Below are 23,402 nucleotides of genomic sequence, written 5' to 3'. Positions count from 1 at the left end.
AGGAATAACAATTCATAGAGAGATGCGCCTGGTTTATTGGGTTATCAACGTCGATCTGGCTATCAACAGCGCGACCGTGCGCGGTAAATCGGCATAAAATCTTCGATAGTTATAAAGTTATGGTTAGTTATTGGTATTGTCGCCCCAGGAATCATTTAATGGATACCAACACCTCTGTCATAGGTCACCCCAAGTGGTTCGATACGTTTGGTGACTTAAGAGGGGTGCCCGGGTTCATGGGGTGAGTTTTGTCCAGGCCTTTGTGACGGATGCGTCTGCTCATTAACTGTGTGGCGGGCCGGATCGGTAGAGGCCAGTTGAGACCATTTGTTCTCTACAGCAGGACTCTCTCAGCGTTGCACCACAGTGGAAGGATTGATTCATACTTCACTCCTGGACACTCCATTATTCACATTAAAAGACCCTCCACGCAACATCCCCAAAGATGACATAGACATCCTATGTGGAGTGAATGTAAAAAAGGACAAGGAGGCCTGTAGACTGAAAACGAATAACTAGGTTCAATTATTCTACCCTGCGATGTAAAATCTTTATTTTATGATGGATGACCGATTTGTGATCATTTTTGGGAGATAACAGGACCAATCTTGCACATTTTATCACGGTGGGTTGTAGGTTGGTTTCTGTAGGTTACCGGTATTAATTTCTGCTGCACTATACTCGTATCTGTCTTACACCAGAATATTGATTTTCTCGTTTTAGCTACAGAGTGGCAAAAAGTGCTGAACTTATTTCACGCGTGTTTGACTCCGAGAACAGGGTGTGACTCATCCAATAATGATTACTTATTTCATAGTATAGAAACAAACATCACTTTGGTTACAGTGATGAAACAATTAACATATATTAAATATTTCACAGTGGGTACCTACGATATGTTTTCTTGTAATGTCTTATATATGTGCTTTGTACATTTAGTAATCATTGAGTGTGTAGTGTATAGGTGTGTGTGTATGTGATGCTGTGTGTGTATATGTATGCGCGTTGAACAGATTATTTTATTAACATCATTCTCCTTTTAAATATGTGCAAAGAACTCGGTTAATTTGTGGAATTAAATGCTGCTTTTCTTTTGTAATTAATGTCGTGTACTTTTGAAAGATATGTTATTGTTACAGTCGATGTTATTGTTTTTATTCCATGTATAAATGTTGAAATCTGAGTTAATGATGAATGTAAGTAAGTCTAAAGTCATGGTGTTTGAAAGAGAGATTACGAAAACAGTGTGCAATATAGTTGTGAATGAGGAATACTTGGAGCAGGTTGATGAGTTTGTGTATTTAGGAAGTATGTTCTAGATAGATAGGAAGGATACAAGGATACAACAGAGATATTGAAAGAAGGGTAAATGCAGGTAACTCTATTAATGGAGGACTGAACGCAGTTAGCGCTAGCAAAAAAATGGCCAAAGAAGCGAAGATAATAGTCCACAATGGAGTGCTGGTACCTACCCTGATGTTTGGAAGTAAAGGCATGGAACTGGCAGAGAAATGACGAATGTAGACTGAATGCTGTTGAAATGAAATCCCTGAGGGGTATGTGTGGTAAAACCATGTATGATCGTGTGAGAAATTTGGAAATCTGCAAAGAGTGCAAGGCTGATGTAAGCGTAATGAGTAAGATTAAGAAAGGGAGGCTTAGATGGTTGAATGAGCAAAGAAAGGAGTGTAAGGATAATATATGATGCGAATGCGAATGGTAGCAGAAGTCGGGGACGCCCGAGGAAGACATGGCACGATCAAGTGAATCAGATACTCGAGTCGGGCCATGTCAAGAGTCAGAATAATAGAAAAGTGTGTATGAGACGATGTATGAATGTGAATGAGGCAAGAAGTGTGTCCCAAGACCGAGTTGCTTGACGGTCCATCCTCTCTGCCTACCCCTTCGGAGAATGGCGTGATGGTTAGTTAGTTAGTTAATGTTAATTCAGCTAGTACTCGTCTTTACTGCAAAGATTGAAGTACATTCAAAGTTGATAAATTTCTTTCGAAATAAATTTGAGGGTAGTAGTTCTCTCTCTATCTGTCACCAAATGATCCTCACATGATGTCCTCACAAAATCACTTTGTTAATATGGTCAGATATATAATATGAACAGATTTAGAAAGAGATAGAACATCAAGATTTATCTTTGCATTTAAAAGTTTACAATAGACGCTCCCATTTAATTTTTTAAAAAAATAGAAAAAAACAGTGTAAAACGATAAAAAAATAAATGTGTTTTTTGCGTAAAGCGATAATTATAGTTTACATTTTTTTATGTCACACAAGGGTCCCAACAGCTCCCAACTGTCTGTGTACAGTGAGACTGTGACATCGTCAATTGGGGTATTTTGTGAGGCTGAAAGTAGTGGTGAGGGAAGGAGATGGGGAGGAGGAAGGTGGGAGAGTACCTGGCTATTCAGATCTGGTCACCGAACACGGCCAAAGCTATTTCAATCAACGGTTCAATTCTGAATGGTGGTCTTATACCAGGGAATATACTAAGATACTAAGAGATACAAATATACTATATATTATTTTTCATGAGTTGTCTCTAGGCTCTAGGAATTAACTTGAAACGATCACAGTCCGAGACATTTTCCATTACTAACTAGAATATACTATTATATTGCTGGCCTTAACTCAAAGAACTACCCATCAAACCCTAATAATTTACATAACCTGTAAATAATACCTCAAATACCTGTCCCTAAAACCGTGGGCAGTTGTCCTGACACCATCTCCTATTTTTCACTCAAATCCTCCCACTTTGAAGTCTTAGTCTCTTTGTTTTGACTTGGTAATACCAGTTTTAAATTCAACTTCAAATAAAAGATAAAATAATGCAACTACTGGAAATGGTACCTACATAAAGCGTATACAAAATATTAATTCTGAAATATAAATATATAATTTTTTTGAATATATTGGAAGGTGAACTTATTTTTCTAGATATCATCATAGAATCTGTTTTTTTAAACGAAGATAAAAAACAATAATGACAGGATTTAGTAGAAATGAATATAAATGTTAAAATATTTAAACTTTATATCATCTGAATTCTCAACAAATCAGTTCCAATTTTTAAAAAAGAAACAAAAATTATTTTATGTTAAAAAATATTATATTATAGGTAGTTAATTTATCGTTTGTCTGATTTGTCAAGCAATCAGTTCCAATTTTGAATATGACACTTAAATTCAAAGAAAAATTTGATTTCATTCAAATAAATTTCACGAGTACGCACAGACAAGCGAAATAAGTATATTTATTTACGTCAACTAGTTTTCAAAATAAGGTATTCAAAGCTCCATAGCTCCTGATCGAGGTATCGTTGCGAACTGAAACTTTGAGAGTCGAACTCAAAATTTGATTTTGAAAATTTTTTGAAAATTACATGACGCTAGAGCTCACCGTTCAACAGATTTTGTTGTTTAAATCGTAAAGATAATAGTAAAAATTCAATCATAAAAATTGTAGCAAGTAGATAAGAGATTAAATACAAAGAGAAAAATGCAAATTTATTAAAATCCTGTTAAAAACGAGACAGCAGGCCGCTTCCTGATAAAATGTTACTTTACAAATACATCGGAACATCTATTCACGCACCTGCGTTTGCCCTGTTAATATATATATTGACGAAATATGAAAATATAATGATTTTTATGAACACGTGTTCCGACGTCTCATTAATACATTTTTTTTACTAAATGCTTCACATAAAACATATCTATTCATTCGCTAAGGGCCTGCAGTCCCGTTTTTAACAGGAGCATTCATAATTTGAAGAGATTTTTAATAAATTAGCAATATTTTATATCAGTCTGTTTTCTCCGAGTACTTTTCTGTGACTAATTTTCTTTGGTTCATAATAATGATAATAATAATAATATTTGGATGATTTATATAGCGTCGTTTTTGTGAAAAATCACCTCAAGGGCGCTGTACAAATATATAATACATTCTATAATGATCTACTAACTATATATGGATATAATATACAGTACCATACATACCTGGTAGAGTAACTATTGTGAAATGATTTTAAAAAATTCATCGTTTCCTCTATTCAGCGTTCGTCTTCACACCTTGTTTATAACAGGTATATTATTGGTCACTTTCTCGAGATGAGTGTGACATACTTACGTCTGCAGTCTCGGTAATTCTAGGTAGATACTTGCCACTTTTGCGAATGTTGGATGTCTTATGAACCGTTGTCCATCCAAGTCTATGTAAATTATTATAAGCAATAAATTAGTCACCTGAAATATACATACAAATTGAAAATATCTCCCGAGTGAAAATATAATAAGCAGTAATTGTTGATTGAAGTACTAGTACATATTGAATTATTTGGCGTGTTGAAAATAAGCCGATGTAGCTCAGTGGTCAGAAGCACCTGACCGGACATCAGAAGTTGCTGGTTCAATTCCCGTCGGCGGCATTTATTTTTAATCGGGAGATATTTTTTATTATTTGACTTATATTTATAAAAAGTAGAGAAAAGTCGAAGTTTTGTAGTAACCTAACCCTGACTAAGCCTTACGAGATACATCAAAATAATGTACTACGTATAGCGCCCTTCGTGGCAGCCGGACGCGTCCTAACGCGTCCTCGAACCGATTTGTGTTTTTTTTAATATTTTCAAGGGAAATGAGGCAACATCCTTTTAAAATTATTTTTAAAATCAATCAATCAACATTTTAACTTCAATAAGAATAAAATTAACAACCAGTTATAAGAACTTTATTATATGTGATTTGAGTGCAGTGTTTTAAAAGTAAATATTCGGAAATTTTGGTCAAAAATATTCTATATTCGAAACGAACGTCGATCGGTAAATGCACCCCAGATGTTTTCAACGGAATTCTCGGAAACTTCCCTGGCAAGTGTTTTGCTAAGCCCAGGGTAATTGATTATCCCGACCGTCGCTTTTTATTGCAGGCAGAATACACCACTTCAACAATCACCAGGAACATGATTTCGTGGAGATGAATGATGGACTCGCCGAAGGCCACAGCAGTGCTGCAAGGGTCTATGTGAGGTGTCAGCGCTTTATTAGCAGCAGACACATACGTGGACGGATGACGAACCTCGTGCTGGCACTGTTGGTGGATGAGGTGGACTATCTCGCTGCAGCAGCTGGTCCAGTTTCTTCATCACCTAGGATTCTTGCTGCAGAGTCTCCATCTTCTATTTTCGTGTCACCTGTTCCTGTACATTTTACTAATAATTTCACTTTATTTTTGTAATACCTGCATCACCTGTAACGCGCCCCTGAGGTGATATTTCACAAAAGCGGCGCTGTACAAATTATCCAATAAATAAATACGGAATTGTAAATATTAACAATTGTATGTCCAACTCCTAAGGATAACCCTAGCAACGACGGGTACAGATTAGCTAGTGTCGTAAACAATTGAAAAACTGCTTTATCATATAACCAGTAAAAAATATTTACAACGGCAGGGTTTAGTCAAGTTCCAAACCTAATATCTTAAGATTTACAACATAGAGGGCAATAGTAGTCACATTTATATTTAATTGCTTTTTTAACATTTCTCTTCTGCGTACTCATCAACCAATGAAAACTTCAACCAATTAGCAACCGCTTATTTTAAAATCACCTGTCACAAGAAACCACTTTCACATTCTGCGATATTTTTCACCTGCACATAACATTTCACGAGCGTATATTGCATGTTTAATAACTACTTATTAACTAGGGTCAAAAGTTCAAACATATTTAAATATAGGTACGTTTGTAATGCGTATTAAATATAATATATGGATAAAATTATTACACCGTGCAGGCGAAGATATGTTTTAAAAGTATGTAAACATTCATTATGTTTAAGTATAAAAAAATCATAAAAATAAAATTTTGGTTTTGATTACAACTCCGGTTCAATCACCTTTGCAACTAGGATTTGCTTTGATTTACAAAATTGGAACTGATTAGTAGATACCAAAAGTATTCAATATTCATATTTGAAATGTGCATTTCTTTAGTTTAAATTTTTAACAGATGTCGTAATGTTTCGAGTTTATTAACGGTGTTCATTCGAGAGGTAAATTTCTGGTATTTTTTATGAATATTTTCAGCTTCACAAATCCTACAACCTACAATTAAATATCCCGTGATTTTGTTTAATTAATTTGTGTTGTTTTACAATTAATTCTTTAAAAACGATATATCGTATATTTTCGGAACGTTCCAGAGTGAAGTATCACCCTGGTGAAATGGCTTTAGCCGTGTTCGGTGACCAGATCTGAATAACCTGCTACTTTCTCCTTCCTCTTTCTCATCTTTTTCCCATCTCCATAATCTTCAGCCTAATAACATACCCCAATTAAGGATGCCACAGTCTCACTGGCTCGGATTAGAGCAATTGGGACTCTTGTGTTGTTATGTTTGATTTGTTATTACATTTTTGAAAATGTGTGTTCGCGCAATATATAGGGGATTGTTAGGTATGCATCCACAGGCTTAATGGACAATTGTAATGTCAATATAAAATCCTGCAAATGTCCTACCTACCCTTTTACCCATCCCAAAATGTCACCATAATAAAATGATTGTCGCGACACGTAAAATCGGACAAGTGGTGTCAGTTGCTCATCAGAGTTCGTAATAATAATAATAATAATACCTGGATGACTTTTATAGCGCCGTTTTTGTGCAAAAACACCTCAAGGGCGCTGTACAAACTTATAATACATCTCTACAGTGATCTATGTTATTACTTAACTATTTATGGAGAAAATATACAGTACAATACTTACCTGGTAGGTCACTTGAGATTAACACTTAATTAAAATTATCTAATTGTTTATTGGCGAAATTTAGATACAGGGTTTAGGACTTAATTGAAAAATTGAATATAACTGGACTTTCTCTTAGGATTGGTATATTTAATTTAAGGGTACGACAACTTAAAAAGGTAAGTTTTTAGTTTAGACCTGAATTCTGTCGTAGTGATAACTAATATCAGACAGGGCGATTATATATTTGTGAACTGAAATCATCCAAAACTCCTGGAGACGTGTGGTAATCATCAACGGGTGAGTCCATCTTTCCTGCATTCCAATCTGGGCTTATCTTGTGCTCCAGAAGCCCAGATTTATACCTTTTTGACTATTGCACTGTCCATCGGGTTTGTCGGATGCATAAATCGTCCCATAACCTAGCATTCGGTGTAGTTTGGGACTGGTCCTTTGAGCGTGTGGCTTTGCTCTGCACCACCTTTAAAATACAGTGGAGTCGCAGCTTCGCGACACCAATGTGTGTACCCTTTGTTATGATCCAGCCCGAAACGTTATGATTGATTATATGTGTTTGTGTATTCTCTGTATATAACATTCATTTTTCGCTTTTTTTCAGGATATCAAATCGATGGGACAATTGCGGCTGAACGAGTAAAAAGGGACGTTGCAAATGATGGCGGTAAGTTATCTTTATAAAAATTAAACATTTTTCCTTGGTATTGATTGCATTGTCGCTTTTGTACAAAGCCTTTTCTTCGCAAAAAAATACTTTCTGAATACTTATTTCTTGCAACTCTAAATAATATTCTATTCAACCATTTTTGGCATAAATAAAAAACATTAAAAAAATATCTTCTTTTTGAAAATTATTGAATCATCGAGATATAATTTTCGAAAACTTCGATTATTTCATTTCGTTACTAAAAATAATCGATTTTATTTCAATTATTTACAAGCAATAATTATTCGCCTGAAACACTCATCCACATTGAAAAATCTCCTGATAAAAGATACATGACGCCAACGGGACTCGAACCCGTGTTCCTTCGATTTCCGGTCGACAGCTCTGACCACTGAGCTATGGCGGCTTATCTCTTACCCGCGAAATGATTCAATATATACTAGTGTTTCATTCAACAATTACTGCTTGTTACATTTTTTTTTGAGTGTTTCAGGCGAATAATTATTGCTTGTAAATAATTGTTACCCTTTGTGCTATGCATAAAAAACCTTGTCTTAAAACATTAGTTTACCAAAAAATAATAATTGATTTTATTTCAATCTATATTTTGTAATTTTTACATTGACCAAAAACATATTTCAAATTCTTAAATAATCGCTTAAAATCATTTCGGAAAAAAACAATTTAATTTATTCTGTAGCTATTTAAAAAAAATGCACGAAGTTTGGATTTTTTCTTGGTTTTTTTTGGCACTGTGTTTTTGATTTCTTGTACATTTTATTTATTTTTTTTATGTGGCAACATTTCTTTATGTTTTTTCTTCTTTAATGTCTTTCCTTTGTTCATTTGGCATAAGTGCTTCTCTTAAATATAATACTTAATTTATTTCAAATATATATTAAGATATTTTAAATTACTTATATCAAAATCGTTGGCTTTTTGAGTGAAGGAAAATACACTGAGGTATCTTGAATATATTGCTAAATTCATAACTTGGACTTACTAGAGTAAAAAACATTAAATTTCAACAGATCTGATGTGCAAACTTACAAAATATTTGTATAGTTGAATAACTAAATGAGTTACTCCTCAAATTTTAATATTTAATTTTTGAAGACAATATTAATTACTATCAAACGAAAAATGTAAAACAGAAAAGATAGCAAAAGATTCAGGAATTCTAGAAACTGAACCAAGGTCGTCTTCCTTGCCGGAGAAGTGCTCTGACTCTAAGCTAATTCAACCATATCAAGTTTGTTCAGTTTTAACTGTATCATACATTGATTAAGAGCTATCAACATTTTCTTAACGCATTGTTCTTGGTTGCTATCATATGTATGATTGCGAGATTCTACCAGTATTAAATTGAAATCTAGATAGTGCCTTCGATAAATATATATCTTTTTTTTATTTTAATGTGCGCATCTATTGATTTTTTACAAGCCTAGGATGAGTATTCAATATTTTTATTGTGGAATTACTTCAGGAAGAGGATCTACGTTCGATTTCCAGATGCGAATGCATTTTTTCTTTCTTTTCTTTCACATTTTTCGTTTGAGAGACGTTAATATCGTCTTAATTATTAAATTATTTTATATTTTGCACTCGAGAGCGATGCCAGTCGCTACAATGGATTTAATGGTTATCTGTTTAAAAAATAGTTTGTCCTTTTTTTAGTTCTTGTTTTAGCTACCTGCACAGATATATTTGTCAATCTGTATCAGGGTGACTACATATTTTATTCAATTTAAGCAACACATACGCAGAACCTACTCGAAAACAAAATACAATAACAATATAATAACTTGTCAAATGAATTTTTCAAATTCTAAAATATTTAATTTTTTCTTCTTCCTTAGTGAACTATACACTAAGACATACAGACGATGTTCGTTTACTTTGTGTTCGTTCTTCTTGTGCCCTCTTCTATCAAAGTTTTGCTAGCATCAGCGAAATCACACAATCACGAGGATACAAATAATCGTACCATCTCGTTATTATTTTTAATATATTATTTACTTCTCACATTTTCTACGCACTCAAAGGTTTACCGAAATATGACATAATATTAAATTATAATTATTTAGTATATTATTTAAATAAAATATAATCAGACTAATTGCAAAGTATTCGAACGGTAATTAAAACTGATGATAAAATGAACTATAGAACTGCATACTTGTAATCTATGACGCAGTAAAAAAACTTTTTTTAATTTCATCTATGGTAAAGTTTGTAAATTTTAAAAATTAAGTGACAACATTTTAAAACTACAATTTTAAATAAATAGTACGAATACTGTGCGATTGGTTACAAATAAAATTATTTAATGTATTTAACTAAAAATAATTACTATAAATTATTACTGAAAATTTATATAATATATTGTTTATATTGTTATTATACCGATTTGTTTCTGTTTTTTTCCAATCTCAACTATAACCTCCTTCTACGGTGGGCGTGCTACAAAAAATACCTATTTACAACCTCAAAAACAATAATTGTACAAAACGACTACCTACTTTACCACCAAATGCCGCAAATATACCTGTATCATTGATGTACAAATACCAAAAACCAAAACCAAAAACCCCAAATGGAACCCGATCTTCCCCAATGGACAAAACTAATGACGAAAATACCAAAAATTTGACGAAAATACCAACAATATGACGACCGACCAAAAAATTGACCAAAAATGGACTGTGACTATGAACTTTAAAAAATCTAACAAAATGTGATTTATGTGTAAATTTTTATGTATGTGTTAACAAAACTGTATTTTAAATGTTGAATATTGTGTATTTGAAATCTTTTTTGGTCATCAGATGTGACAACTGTTCTTTTAGTCGACAATCAAAAACTTAATAGAGACATCAATTCTCGAAATGGTAGATATCTTAACGTGAAGCCAGTAATTGGGCTTCTTACTTCTACGGCAAGGACTTTTATCCAGGATGGAGTCACTACGGAATACGCTACTGAAGTTGTTGGCACAACTTTGGACAATGGAAGAGTGTACGCTCAGTTGTTAACTAAGTCTTCGCTTGTTCTTTACGATAGACCATTAGATGGAGTGCAAGAGTTAAGCAAAAGAACGAGGCTTCCTTACGAAGCTGATGCGAAAAAGTGGAACGTTGAAGCCAATCTTGGAGACAAAGTTAAAGATCAGTACTCGTACATCATCAAAAACACTGACTATATCACCCCTAAAGAAGGTGGTGATCTCTTTACTGTATTTGCTAGCAAGCCTACGCAAGAATATGCTACCGCTTGGAACCCAGCCCCTGTTATCGAAGGAAGATTTGGAGAAGAATTTGCAGCGCCTACAGGACAAGGACAAGATATCCCTGATGATCTGAGGGTTCAAGGACTAAAGGAAATTCCAAGATATTCAGAGTTTGAGGCTTTTAATTTCCTCGATCCTCTGCCGACAGCGAGGGAAAGGAAGATTTCTGCATACAATAACATCAACGCTGAAATCGTTAACAGAGATGAAAAAATAGACAAAGCTATTCAAGTCAAAGAAAATTTGAAAGAAACTATTACGAATAATGTTAACGAATCTCAAGTCAAGGTCATCGAACCAGCCAAGATTAATCCTAATATTAAATTGCCTACTTTTACTGTCAAGAATGAATTCTCTCCAATATTTTATTACATCGATAATGTTGAGGCTAAAACCGAAAAATCCAACGCCGTTCCAAGTTATCTGAAGAGTGCTAAGAAGCTTTTTGGATTTAAAGAAGATTTCAAACCATTGAAGACTTTCACTTACTATGGATTCGCTAACTTTACGACAACTGTTGGAGAGACGGTTATCGTATTTTCTCCAAGCACAGCTAGTGCGTTTATTAAGGAGAATGAACAAGAAATCAGTAAATCTATTAAACCTGTACTCCCTAATATTGCATCCAGGTTGAAGACCTTCCTTTCTTCTGATTTGATGATCACTAAAACCTTTGGGCATCCATTGCAAACCGCTCGCCCAGAAGCAACCCAGCCTTTAGATACAATTCGTTCTAACAAAGCTCTTTCGAATCAGATCGCCAACTTAAAAAACGCTTTGTTCGAAAAACCAAAGGCAGATGAGGAGCAAGCATTAATTGACGATAGAGAAAAGTTTAATAGAGTTATTGCTAGCTTGAAGAACGGTCTCTTCATCAGACCTGCAACACAGTTTGGTCTCCATAAAGATGTCATTCAACCTTCTGAAACTTCATACAGTACCATTATTAGGAACCATGCTACTGATCAAATGAATACACGAGATGAAACGACTAGAGAAGAAAATATTCCAGAAATTCAAGCAACAGAACCTCTTAAGTTTTTCAGACCAACAACTGTCATTGAAACCACAGATGCTGAAGAAAACTCAGCGTTTACAGAGGAAACATTCAGTACGTATGAAGACGAGGTTACAGAAGAAGACGACATTCCTTCGACAACAGAAAGTTTTAGTGAAACCATGGCAAATACTGAGGAAACCCTGTCAACTCCTCAAATAGAAGAGACTAGTGATGACAATGAACCAGAAGCTGAAACCGAAGAAGAAGAAAAAGAAGAGGAAGTTTCTATGGATGCCACTTGCACTGATGGAATCATCCCTGTTTCAACAATGACTACTGCCTATAAGACATTCACATATCTGACCACGTACTACATCCCTCTTGAAGGAACAGTGACCACGACTTCTTTAAAATCTCACGAAGTGGTATCTACCGAAACAGGATTCTTAACCAACTTGCAATGTAAAACAGCTGCAGTAATCGACATCATGCCTACTACAGCCTTGAACGTGAAAATAGATCCAACAATCTCTGTTAGGTTTGAGACGAGTACTGAGAAACATGTCGAGATGCACAGACAAGAAGTTGTCACTGAAGCAAATTTACCCGTTCTCACAACAACTGAGAATATTCCCGAAGTTGAGGATGAAGTTCTAGCAACAACTGAGAGATCTGTAACTGAAACAGTGGAAGAAACCACACCAGAAAAAGCAAATACCCCAAGCACTCCCGAAACCACTGAAAACAGAATAACAACGGTTGATATTCCCGCCACAGAGCACATAACTACAAGCGAAAGCCACACTGAAGCATCAATAACCACGGATTCAAGTGACATCGAAACCACAACACAGCCTAAAGAAATTGTCGAGAACGTCACTGAATCGAACGAAAACGAAATCGATTTGATTTATAAAACATTATATACAACTTATACATATTTCACAACTTATTTCCAAGGTTCAACTTCTACTGTAGCTAGCAAGAAATCCGTTGTAACTAATGTCATAACATCAACCTTAGATTTGTCTGAAATCGATCCATCTATCTTCAATGCCATAGAATCTAGCGATTATCTTTTCAAAGCAACGGCAAGGGAACAGTTAGGTGAAATTGCCCCAACAAGCGTTGGAGCCGGTCGTCCAACACAAACATATGCCATCAATAGTATTTTAGATTTAGTTCAACACAAACAAGTTATAGATTCCGCTGAAAACGACGCCATTCTAAGCTCAAAAATTCAAACTCCAGAGTTAAACGATGAAAAGTTACTTGAAAATATTAACGCTGACATTGTCAAAACTTTCTATACAACTTACACATTCTTTACAACACTGTACGTAGAAGAAGATATGAATATTTGCAGTCGCTCAGAAGTTTACACAAATTACGTAGGACCAGCATCGCTTATTCCAACAAAGACTAGTTCTGCCATCATTTTGAAAACAGACACAAATCAAATAGACTTTAACAATTGTAAAAAAGTTCCTGCAGATAAAATACCAGTCAAACAACTTGATGAAGAGAAAGAATTTATTGTTGAAAAGGTTGAATCAGTTTCCAGCAAATCTAAAAAACCACTTTATTCTTCAATTGATAGGACCAATAAGAAACCAGCTACGGATGACAATAGTTTAACAAGAGAAGAATCTAGACATCTTGAAAACGAAATTGTTCTGCAACAAGGCGAAAGTATGTTTGTTACAGATGTAAAGAGCAGCTCGTCCAAAGGAGAAAGACAAATTATTGATAATGCCATACTAGATGATCAAATTAGTTCCGAAAGTAACATCGATGAGATCATTCCATCAGCAACACTTTTGCTCCAAACTAGCTACACCACTTTTACATATTTCACTACAATGTATCTTGGTAAAGATTCTAGTAAAATAAAAAGCCGTCTTGAAACTGTCACAAATGTCGTTACAGAAACTCTTGATCCCAAGCAAACAGAAGTGGAAGCATCAAATCTCCCAATCACATATTATACAACGTTCACTTATTGGACAACACTATATAAGGACAAGACCACGACAATCACAAGCAGGGAAGATATTATTTCTAACGTGGTTGCTCCAAGCGCACTTCCAGAGCCTGTCGCTACTCCAAACCCAATCGCAACAAATCCCATTGATGTTTCTGTTATCAAACTGGATATTAGCAAAGCTGAAGTAGTGGACAATATTAAACCGTCTAGCACTATTGGTCTTGAAGAGGCTGCGGAAGACGATGGTAAGGCAACTTTCTTCACAACTTATACATATTTCACCACTTATTACGTAGGCAATTCTTCTGAATTAAGAAGTAGTCTGGAAACCGTCACAAACATTGTAGACAACACTAAAGATTTAGTCAACGAAAACCAATTGGCAAGAGCTGTTGGTAATCAAGCACCTGCTGGTAACCTTGTTGAAAATGGTGAAAAACCCGTCATCAAGAACACCAAAATGCCTGACATCATCATCGTTCCAACTAAAGTTTTGGGAGACAATGCCATCATACCAACGCAGTTAGTTGGCACATACTCAGATAATTTTATTCCTGGAGGAGACAACGATAAGAGAATAATATCTTCTCAAGTGGCTGTTATCAGTGGAGATTCAACCATTATAACGAACGTAGAAAAACCCGCGGAAGGTGCAAATAAGGTAGACTTAATCCAGACGACCAAACTGGTCAATGACATAGGAGGAGAATCCACAATAACTAACCCTGGAGTGACTATCATTGAGGGTTCTGTCACAGATCCTACCACACTTCAAAGTGAAGAAGGAGAAGGTGGAGATGATGAAGATGACGAAGAAGAAACAGAAGATGAAGATGGTAACATCACCAGAAAGAAATCTCGTTTAACATTCCAAACTAGGAAACGCACCTTTACCCCGGTGATTAGGCCCTTCGTTTCTCGCAACAGACCAACATTCAATCCCAAACGAGCGTCACTCACTAGCGCAACGACAGTCACGAGGTCTGACTTCACTCCCACTGTGACTGCCACTCCTGCTCTGAAATCTGCCAAATCAACCGGTTTCGGTAATAGAAAAGCTCCCTCATCTGCTTACCCTGGAAGCTCAACGAGCGGTGGTAGACGATTTTCAAGAATAAGTAGCTCAGCAACAGCAAATGCGCCAAGCCAGAGATCAACAGGCTTCCGCGGCCGATCGTCTGCAGAAATTCAACCAACCAATGCAAGAAGAGGCGGATTTAGAACAAGTTCGGCCCGAGCTGGCGCTTCCGAATTGTCATCCAGTCGAGGTGGATCTAGGATTAGGCCAACACTCTCATCAAGGTATCGTGGAAATAAGCAAACGACCACACCTAATAACAATGATGATCTGTCAACGTTTGTAACAGAAGACCCAACAGGATTAACCAACTACGCCGAAACCGTAACTCAGTCCGATGGACCTGTTGATCTAGGCTTCAGAAGAACAACTAATTCTCTACTTCGTTTTAGACGCCCTCCCTTCACAAGGGCTCCTTCGGTTACCACTCCTAGGTCAGCTTCTCAGGGAACAACCAGAAGAGGAGCAGTAAATAATAGAAGAGCCGGAACCACAACAACTCCAAAGCCTCCAACAAGAACAACTCAGAACCCACTATTTGCTTTAAGAAATAGACAAAGGCCAAACAATTCGATCTTCCCGCCGAGAGGCTTGATCAATAAACAACCGGAATCACAACCAGAAGAAGAAGTCATCAATCAAAATGATGAAGAAAATCAAGATGATCTCGAAGGTGAGGAATTAGAAGACGACACCGATTATGACTCCTCCAACAGGCAGGAATCGCAAGTAACTACAACCACATTATCTCCAGCAGCGAGAAAAATAATTAATAATCCTGTTATCAAGCCATTTGGCTTCCGCAGAAGAGTGAGGAGGCAAGCCACTGACTATGGGGCAAGAAGAAACTTTTCTAATTTTCGACGGCCAACAACTAAACCAGCAAAAGCAGAACCTAAAATAGACGTCGAAGTTGTTGAAGTTACAACAGCGTCACGAGTGAGGCCGGCTAGTCGTTACAGTAATGCAAGAAGCGCGGGTAACAAACAAGCCGCCGCAAGCAAACAAACACCCGCAAAACAACAAGCTAAGAGTACCCCTAAGCCATTAAGAACCACCTCAGCCCCTGCTAGTGGTAGACAGCCCTTCATTCTTAGGGGAGAAAGCAAAACCCATCAACCAACAACAAGACCAGGATTCCGGGCAAGAGCTTCAAGAACATCTGGAAGGTCAACTTCTCCCACAGCTAATCTGAGACCGAAAGCTCCAAGACTTAAAACATATACAAGCTCTCAGACTGAACCAACTAGAACTAGTAGACCAAGCTCAAGGTCCCGAGCAGCCACCTCCAGAAGAGGAAGTACTACCAGGCAAAGAACAACATCAAATGATATCGCTGACAACAACTACGTCAATTACCAAATAAAGAATGACGGGAAACTTACTGTAACTCATAAAATTCCAATTGAAGTTACCATTCCTGTAGTGAACGGAAAATTAACAGAGTATAAGAATGTAATCACCGCAAAACCAAGCATTGAAGTTCTCCTACCAAACCAGTACAGTACAACTCAAAATGCTTTTGGGAGCCAATATATTGCTCTTGTCTCAGAGTTATCCGAGCCTGGAGATAACGGAGCTACTAGAGTAGTCCAATTTATTCTTCACGAGACACCAACAACTAGTGTGATCTTTACCCCAACCACAATTAGAGGACGTAAGACTTCTTTCTCTCACGTTATACCAAGCACCGTATATGACGTGGAAAGAGTAACTTCGACAATTCAGCCACAAATCAATGCTAACGTGCCTCTGGCTAACATTTTGCTTTCCCAACTGCTTTTGGGCAACATAGGCATGCCTCAACCTCAATTAAATCCGTTTTTAGCACTCCAAGGAGGTCAACAACAGCAGCTCGTCCAAGGCACTCCAACTACGGAATATAAAACCAGATCAACTACCTACGTCACAACGGTGACTGATGCCAAATCAACGGTCATTCCACTCACATTCCGAGGAAAAGAAATCTTTACAACCATCATCGATTCTAAAGTAGACGTCATCACAGCAACAGAATTCATAACAGAAACAATTGTGGTGACCCCTACATTGAATGCTCCAAACCAAAACCCCAACCAATTGAATTCTATTCTTTTGCTTTTACAACAACAGCAAGTTCAACAACAGCAAGTACAGCAACAGCAACAAACAGCAAATCCTCTGCTTGGTTTCCAGAACGATCTGAATCTATTCCAAAACCAACAACAACTCTTGAACAACAATATTTTAAGCCCAAAACCTGAAGTTTTAGACATTAGCGACCCTGAGGATAATTTGGCAGACATCAGTGAAGAAGATATAGAAGTTGTTTCAACTCCTTCTCCAAGAAAGATAGCAAGACGCAAACCAGTAGTGAACAAGCCAATACCACCAAGGGAATCAAGTGTTATTACATTGTATGTATCAGGAAGACATCCTGGAGAATTTAGCACAGTTCTTTCAACAAGTTACTTAGACGAAAACCCCGGAATACAAAAGAGAGAAGCTGTTTATTACGAAGAGTATGATTTGAACTCTTCAGATTTACCGTATCTGAGTCGAATGATTCTTGGATCTCAATCAGACATGATGTTGGATACATATGTAATGCCAGCTATGGATAATACCATAATTCAAGACACAACCACTCAATACGAAACTCAGAGCTTGGAAAGTATTATCGGAGAAGTCAGTAAATACATCAGAAATAACAACCCAAGCTCAATCCTTGAAACAGCCAATTCAGACGCAACGGTAACATACGTGATCAAAGGAAGCGAAATAGAATCGGGAAGATAAGATGATAGACTTACAACAAAACAAAATGACTTAGAAAATAAATAGTTGAATGTTGATAACAAAATATTTTTGTAGAAGTGTGCATAATTTTTATACTCATAACTTATAAGTCAAATTTGTTTAAAACATTTTAGTTTGGAACAATTTAAAAACGTACCTTTTGTATGTTACCGATATTTTTTATAAAATATACATTAAAATTAAACGTAATTAATTAAGTGTAAATTATTGAAAATTTCTAACACTTATTTATTTTAATGCTTAGATTAAATAATGTTTATTAAAAAATGGGTATTTATTCGGCTGCGTTAAAGTATATCAACAATCATAAGAGCAAAAATGCGAATACTGTAAATTTATCGTTTACATAATTTGAACAACGGTTAAAGGAGGGTATATTATAATAATATATTTTGCTTTGTATTAGTAAGCTATCCTCGTCAGACAATACCTAAGTATATTTTAAAAAAGGACGCTATTTCACACCGTGATTTGCGAATATAGTCTTTATGGACATTTGTAATAAGGGTCAAATTACATGTTATGATACATGTCGGTGTTTTAATTTGACCATCGATCGTTAGATGGCATTGATGATCGTCTGAAGTTCATGTCATGTCAATAGATGGCAGTAATACACATAATTTATATATTTATGTAGATGAGTGTTGTAATGGCCTTAAATGTTTTGCTAAATAATTTGCTCTTTAACTAGAACATGGCAATAGGTATTTATGGTTCTGCCGATAAGAGTTGTGACCTCTCTTTCTGTTACATGCGTTGATTATAAGATAGAGGGAGATGTTATAACGAATCAGCGGTACGACTTTATTTCAGTTTGTATCTTAAGTTTATTTTAGTTACTAATTGTATTCAAAACGTCATATTACGATTAGTATTTAAGAAAAATGCCAATCTTATTTTTAGTACTTATAATAGAAGTGAGATCAAGATTATATTTCTAAGATTTATTTAATGAAATCTGATTTGAAATAGTCTGAAAGAGAAAAAAATGAAAACTGAAGAAAAAATATACATTTACATAGAAAATTAATAAATATAAAAACATTCTGTTTTATGGTTATTTAATAACAGAAATTTTAATTGACCTACATGCACTCTAAATTAAATGTAGGTAATTTTACAAAATGTTTAAAAAACATGTTAATTTTTTAAGTAAGTAATATTATTAAACCTTACATTTAATGAAATTGTACCATACTATGAAATAATTACTTTTATGATTGTAAAAATATCTTGTTTCGCAATAATAAAACCATAAATAATAAAAAATAGATTATTGCCCTTCTTTCTGGTATTTCCCATCCCGTAGACGTAGAAAAAATCTGAAATAAATCAACTACAATACAAATAAACACAAAATAAATTTGAAAATTTTGAAAGATTCTTAAAATCTTGTAAAAAAATTTTATGGTAACTCTGTACCCTAAAATCATACTACACTACATCTTAATAGTGATTTATTTTTTGGGTACTATGCCGTATTTCTCTACTTCCTTCTTTAGCCAATGTTTCGGATAGATTACGGTGTCTATCATTAGGGAAGATGTATAATCGACGATTGTGAATAATTAAATTTGTTCCTGAAGTCCTAGGAATACCCAAAACCATAGACTAAATTAGACTAGACACGGCATATTCATTTAAAAATAACCCCAACACAATTTTGGTTTGGTTCACGTGCACATTTATGAAAAGGCCCACGCATTGTGTCGCAATGCGAAATGGTCACTGTGCATTGCGTTTTACCTTTTGTTGGTCTAGATCTAGAGTAAGCTATTTTGCTTCTCAGCTATGCTGGGCAAGTTCATTTTTTCAATCACAAAAATAACCCAGTTCCAAATATTTAAATTTGAATTATGTCCATATTACAACACCTCTGACAACAAATTCTCCGTGGTTTCGCTTACGAGTTTGAACGCTTTTACAAGGAGTTTAAACAGAGTTGGGTTGTTAAGTTCATCTCTATATTTGTGACGTACGCTACGTGGCGTTATTTTAAAATGAATTTAACTAGACTGGGCTAATCTAGTATAATACATCGATGCCCAAAACACATAAAGCACACTTAAGTACGGCGGCAATTGAAATTCATAAAAATTTTCTTAATATTAATAAAGACGACGGGACTGAGCTCAATAGTTCTGGGAAATCCGGTAATTGACGGCTACACCAAAACTAAACGCAGAAAACCGTATTAAGTTATACTGAATACCAGCTCTTAGAGGATTGGAGCTGGCAATACATTCAAAGGCACACACTTACCCTTATGATGGACACTGTAATGCTGTCCAAAACGTTGGCTAAAGAAGGAGGTAGCGCAACACGGCATAATACCCCAAAAATAAATCACTATAATACTTTTGGTCGTGAAAATCTTAAATCATATCTACACTACGTCTAATTAATTAAAAATATTAAATAATTATTAAACATGAAATATTATAAATCACGTAAGTTTAAAATGATTACCCCATTTTGTTTTTTCGTTTAATGTAGTGCAATTTAATTATATGGTACAGAAATATTATTAAAAAACACACACAGATAGTGTTTGAATTAAGAAAAAAACGAGAATTTTCTCAAATAATATGTCTCAGATACAAAAAAAAAGAGTTTTAATCTACGCTCATAGATGGCGATAATTTAATTATTTTGGAAAAAGACTTTATGAATTATTTGTTTGCGCCCGTACATACGCAATATGAATATGATTAAATAGTTTTGTTCGATTACAAACTATTGTTTTTTCAAGAAAAACATACAAATACGATACTGCATTCAATCACCGACACAATATTCTATTTGTATGCCTTTCTTGAAAGAATGTAAATAATGCGTTTTGAGCCATCTTTGAAAGAGGAGATTATGAATTCTCTTAAGTGTACCCTTAAATTACTTACAAAATAACACTGTCACTAACATTATTTTGTAATTAACACCAAAATGAATATATTCATATAAGGTACTGATAAAACACAAAGACCATAATACCCTTTACCAATAAAAATAGAACACGTTACACAATAGGTTTTATAAAAGTAAAAACTGACTTCTGAACAACTTATAACAATCAGAAATGATTTGAAACTGGACAACTTTGGACGAAACTTGGATTGACATGATTGACAATTGATTGATGGACTGATTATGGACAGACTATTGACTGTAAACTGACAGACAGAGCAAGCCCAAAAGCCAGCAAGAGTGTCTTCCCATCACATCCCCCCTACCAATGGTAAATCCCAATGTTTGAGGTGAGTTGCACTATTTTCTTGAATTGAGTTGCTAGCGGAAGATAGAGGTTATGTACTGAACTAAATGACGGGCATTTTTCTTACCGGCTGCGCCAATGTATTTGTCAACATCCCGTTGCTGATTGGCTGGTAATATTTTCCATATACCAATGATTTGCAAATTCTCAATTCGTAAAAGTAATAGGAATTAAGCAGAAATATGCATCGGCTATAAAGGATATAAAAGTAATTAAAAGAAGATTTGAAGATATCAGAACCATCATCTATTTCTAACAGCAACTCAATGCATCTAACATTGGATAAGGTTGATAAATTTTATATTCCGTAACTATTCTCGTATCGGATATTGTCAATATCGTTAATTTAAAAAAAAAAACTCTTGCAAGTAAAAAGTTAACTAAAAACTGTGTTAGTAACTAAACAGGAGTTCCAACTTCCAGGAACCAATGGTTGCTCCCAATTTTGGGATCAGTTTTGAAAAGCGATGTTTTATTAAACCTAGCTTACAAACAAAAGCCATTCCTGCGATAATTTCTTAATTTCTGTAGTCAATTTATTTTACAAAATTAATCTCAAAACGTGTTTCATTTCTAATTGGTGATGATACTTCCACTCTGGATAATAAACAAATATTACTTATATTATTATTTTACTTATTGGTTAGCAAAAGTTAAGCGTTAAGTAATGCGAAATCATCTGATAGTATTATTATCTTGATGACTGTACGGTTTAGCATTATTGTAAACGGAAGTGGCGCCATCTGTTATTTTCAAAAAGAACCGTTAAAGTTTTCATACCGTGGAAGCAGATTTTTATCTGCTAGTTAACTAGCTTAATATATTTTGTCTACGTTGATTAACGATGGAGTAAGAAATGAAACCTCAGTATGTTGACAGCAATCCGACATATTATAATTATTTATTTATAAATATGCCCTTTTATAACAATATATTGTAGAGTAAAACCCTTTTGTAGATTTTCCAGATTTTTCTTCCTTTAACAGCCACCAGATCTTCTCGACCTGAACTCAAAAATCATACTTACAACAAATACTATTACAGCTTTTATATTAATTACCCCACGATAACCCTAAGATACTCTAAAGTATACTAGTTACCCCGTGGTTAACCTAAGATTACCCTAAAGCTACCCTGAGGTTACTCTTAGGTATACAAGTTACTTTAAACAAATTGTTAACCTAAGACTACTCTCAAGTTTTCCTGAGGTTACTCTAAGGCTGCTATGAGATTAACCAATGTTCTCCCTAAGGTTACCCTAATTTTACCCTAACGTAACACTCAGGTTATTTTAATGTTACCCTAAAGTTACACTAAGGTTACCCTAAATTAACCTAATGTTAGTCAAAGGTTTTCTTGGGTTTCCTTGAGATTGCCTTAAGTGTTCTCTCAGGACCTTAGTCATATTTATGAGAAGGATTTAATTACAGTAAAAACCTTTGGAATATTTCAAGTAAATCAAAACATATCCAATTGAACATTAGCGTATTCATTTTTTGCAAGTATGATTTTTGAGTTACAGTAAGGATTGAGTAAGGATTTTACAATTTGCAAGGTAAGAAGTGAGAGGTTTCATTTGTTAAATGCATGCCGGTTGAAACCTCTATCTAAAACAGAGATAAAACTGTGCACAAAATTTTCATAGCAATCATTTTCAATCAAAAACATACATAATTCATTGATTTCAAAAAATCAAAAAATATTTATACACGGTGTTCAGAAACCCATGGGGCAAGCGGAAAACTAGTGAATCTATATCACATGGAAAACCCAAAATTTTATTTTTTTAATCTGAGCATTTTGATACGTATGTGTTTTATATACTTTTCAATTTTTTCGGATGCATTATTAAAAAAAAACTTAAAATGAAACTTCGGCATGTTTTAAAAGACATTAAAAATTACAATTTTGGACACTTCTAAAAACCTAAGCTAAAATCAAATTCGTCTGCATAATATATTACGATGTACCTAGATTCAACATTTTTCCGTTTGTAGTACCAGTGTTTGGACACCGTGTATATTATCTAAACATTATTAAAAGTGGTTTAAAAATAATGATTACACTCATAACAGAAAAGCGGTTTTCAAATGGTAAAAAATAACAATATTGAAAACCAAGCAATTCTTTCACAATAAGAATCTATCACAATATTTAAATTGATACTGGAATTTAGGATTCGACTTCATCAGCAGTTTTATTTATCATTAAATATTAATCAAAATTTCCTAAAACCCGCTGCTTTTCTCAAATAGTAATGTTTTTTAAAATCATCAGGGGAACGGTTGTGCGGAATTTTCATACAAAACTTAAATTTGTATTTGAGGTCAAAAAACTTGACAAAACTGAATTATTATTTATTTTATAAGCAATAATTATTAGCCTGAAACACTCATCCACATTGAAAAATCTCCTGATAAAAGATCGCCAACGGGATTTGAACCCGTGTCCTTTCGATTTCCGGTCGACAGCTCTGACCACTGAGCTATGGCGGCTTATCTCTTATCCGCGAAATTGCATAA

General features: G+C 34.9%; 1 protein-coding gene across 1 annotated transcript in view; it reads left to right on the top strand.

Annotated features, from left to right (window-relative positions):
* LOC149409921 (uncharacterized) overlaps positions 1 to 18,790 on the top strand; it is a 230,721-nt gene extending 211,931 nt beyond the window's left edge. The window contains exons 3-4 of the mRNA XM_089649118.1: positions 7,388 to 7,450; positions 10,282 to 18,790. Of these exons, the coding sequence (XP_089505244.1) occupies positions 7,388 to 7,450; positions 10,282 to 17,585 (7,367 nt within the window). The 3' untranslated portion in view covers positions 17,586 to 18,790. The remainder of the gene's footprint in view (positions 1 to 7,387; positions 7,451 to 10,281) is intronic.
* Positions 18,791 to 23,402: the final 4,612 nt, after the last annotated feature.

Source organism: Hesperophylax consimilis, chromosome 29, assembly GCF_061612785.1.
Source record: "Hesperophylax consimilis isolate HC1 chromosome 29, BYU_Hcon_1.0, whole genome shotgun sequence".
In the NCBI taxonomy this organism is placed as follows: Eukaryota; Metazoa; Arthropoda; class Insecta; order Trichoptera; family Limnephilidae; genus Hesperophylax; species Hesperophylax consimilis.
Note: the sequence above shows the minus strand (reverse complement) of the source record. Positions and strands in the feature narration are given on the sequence as shown.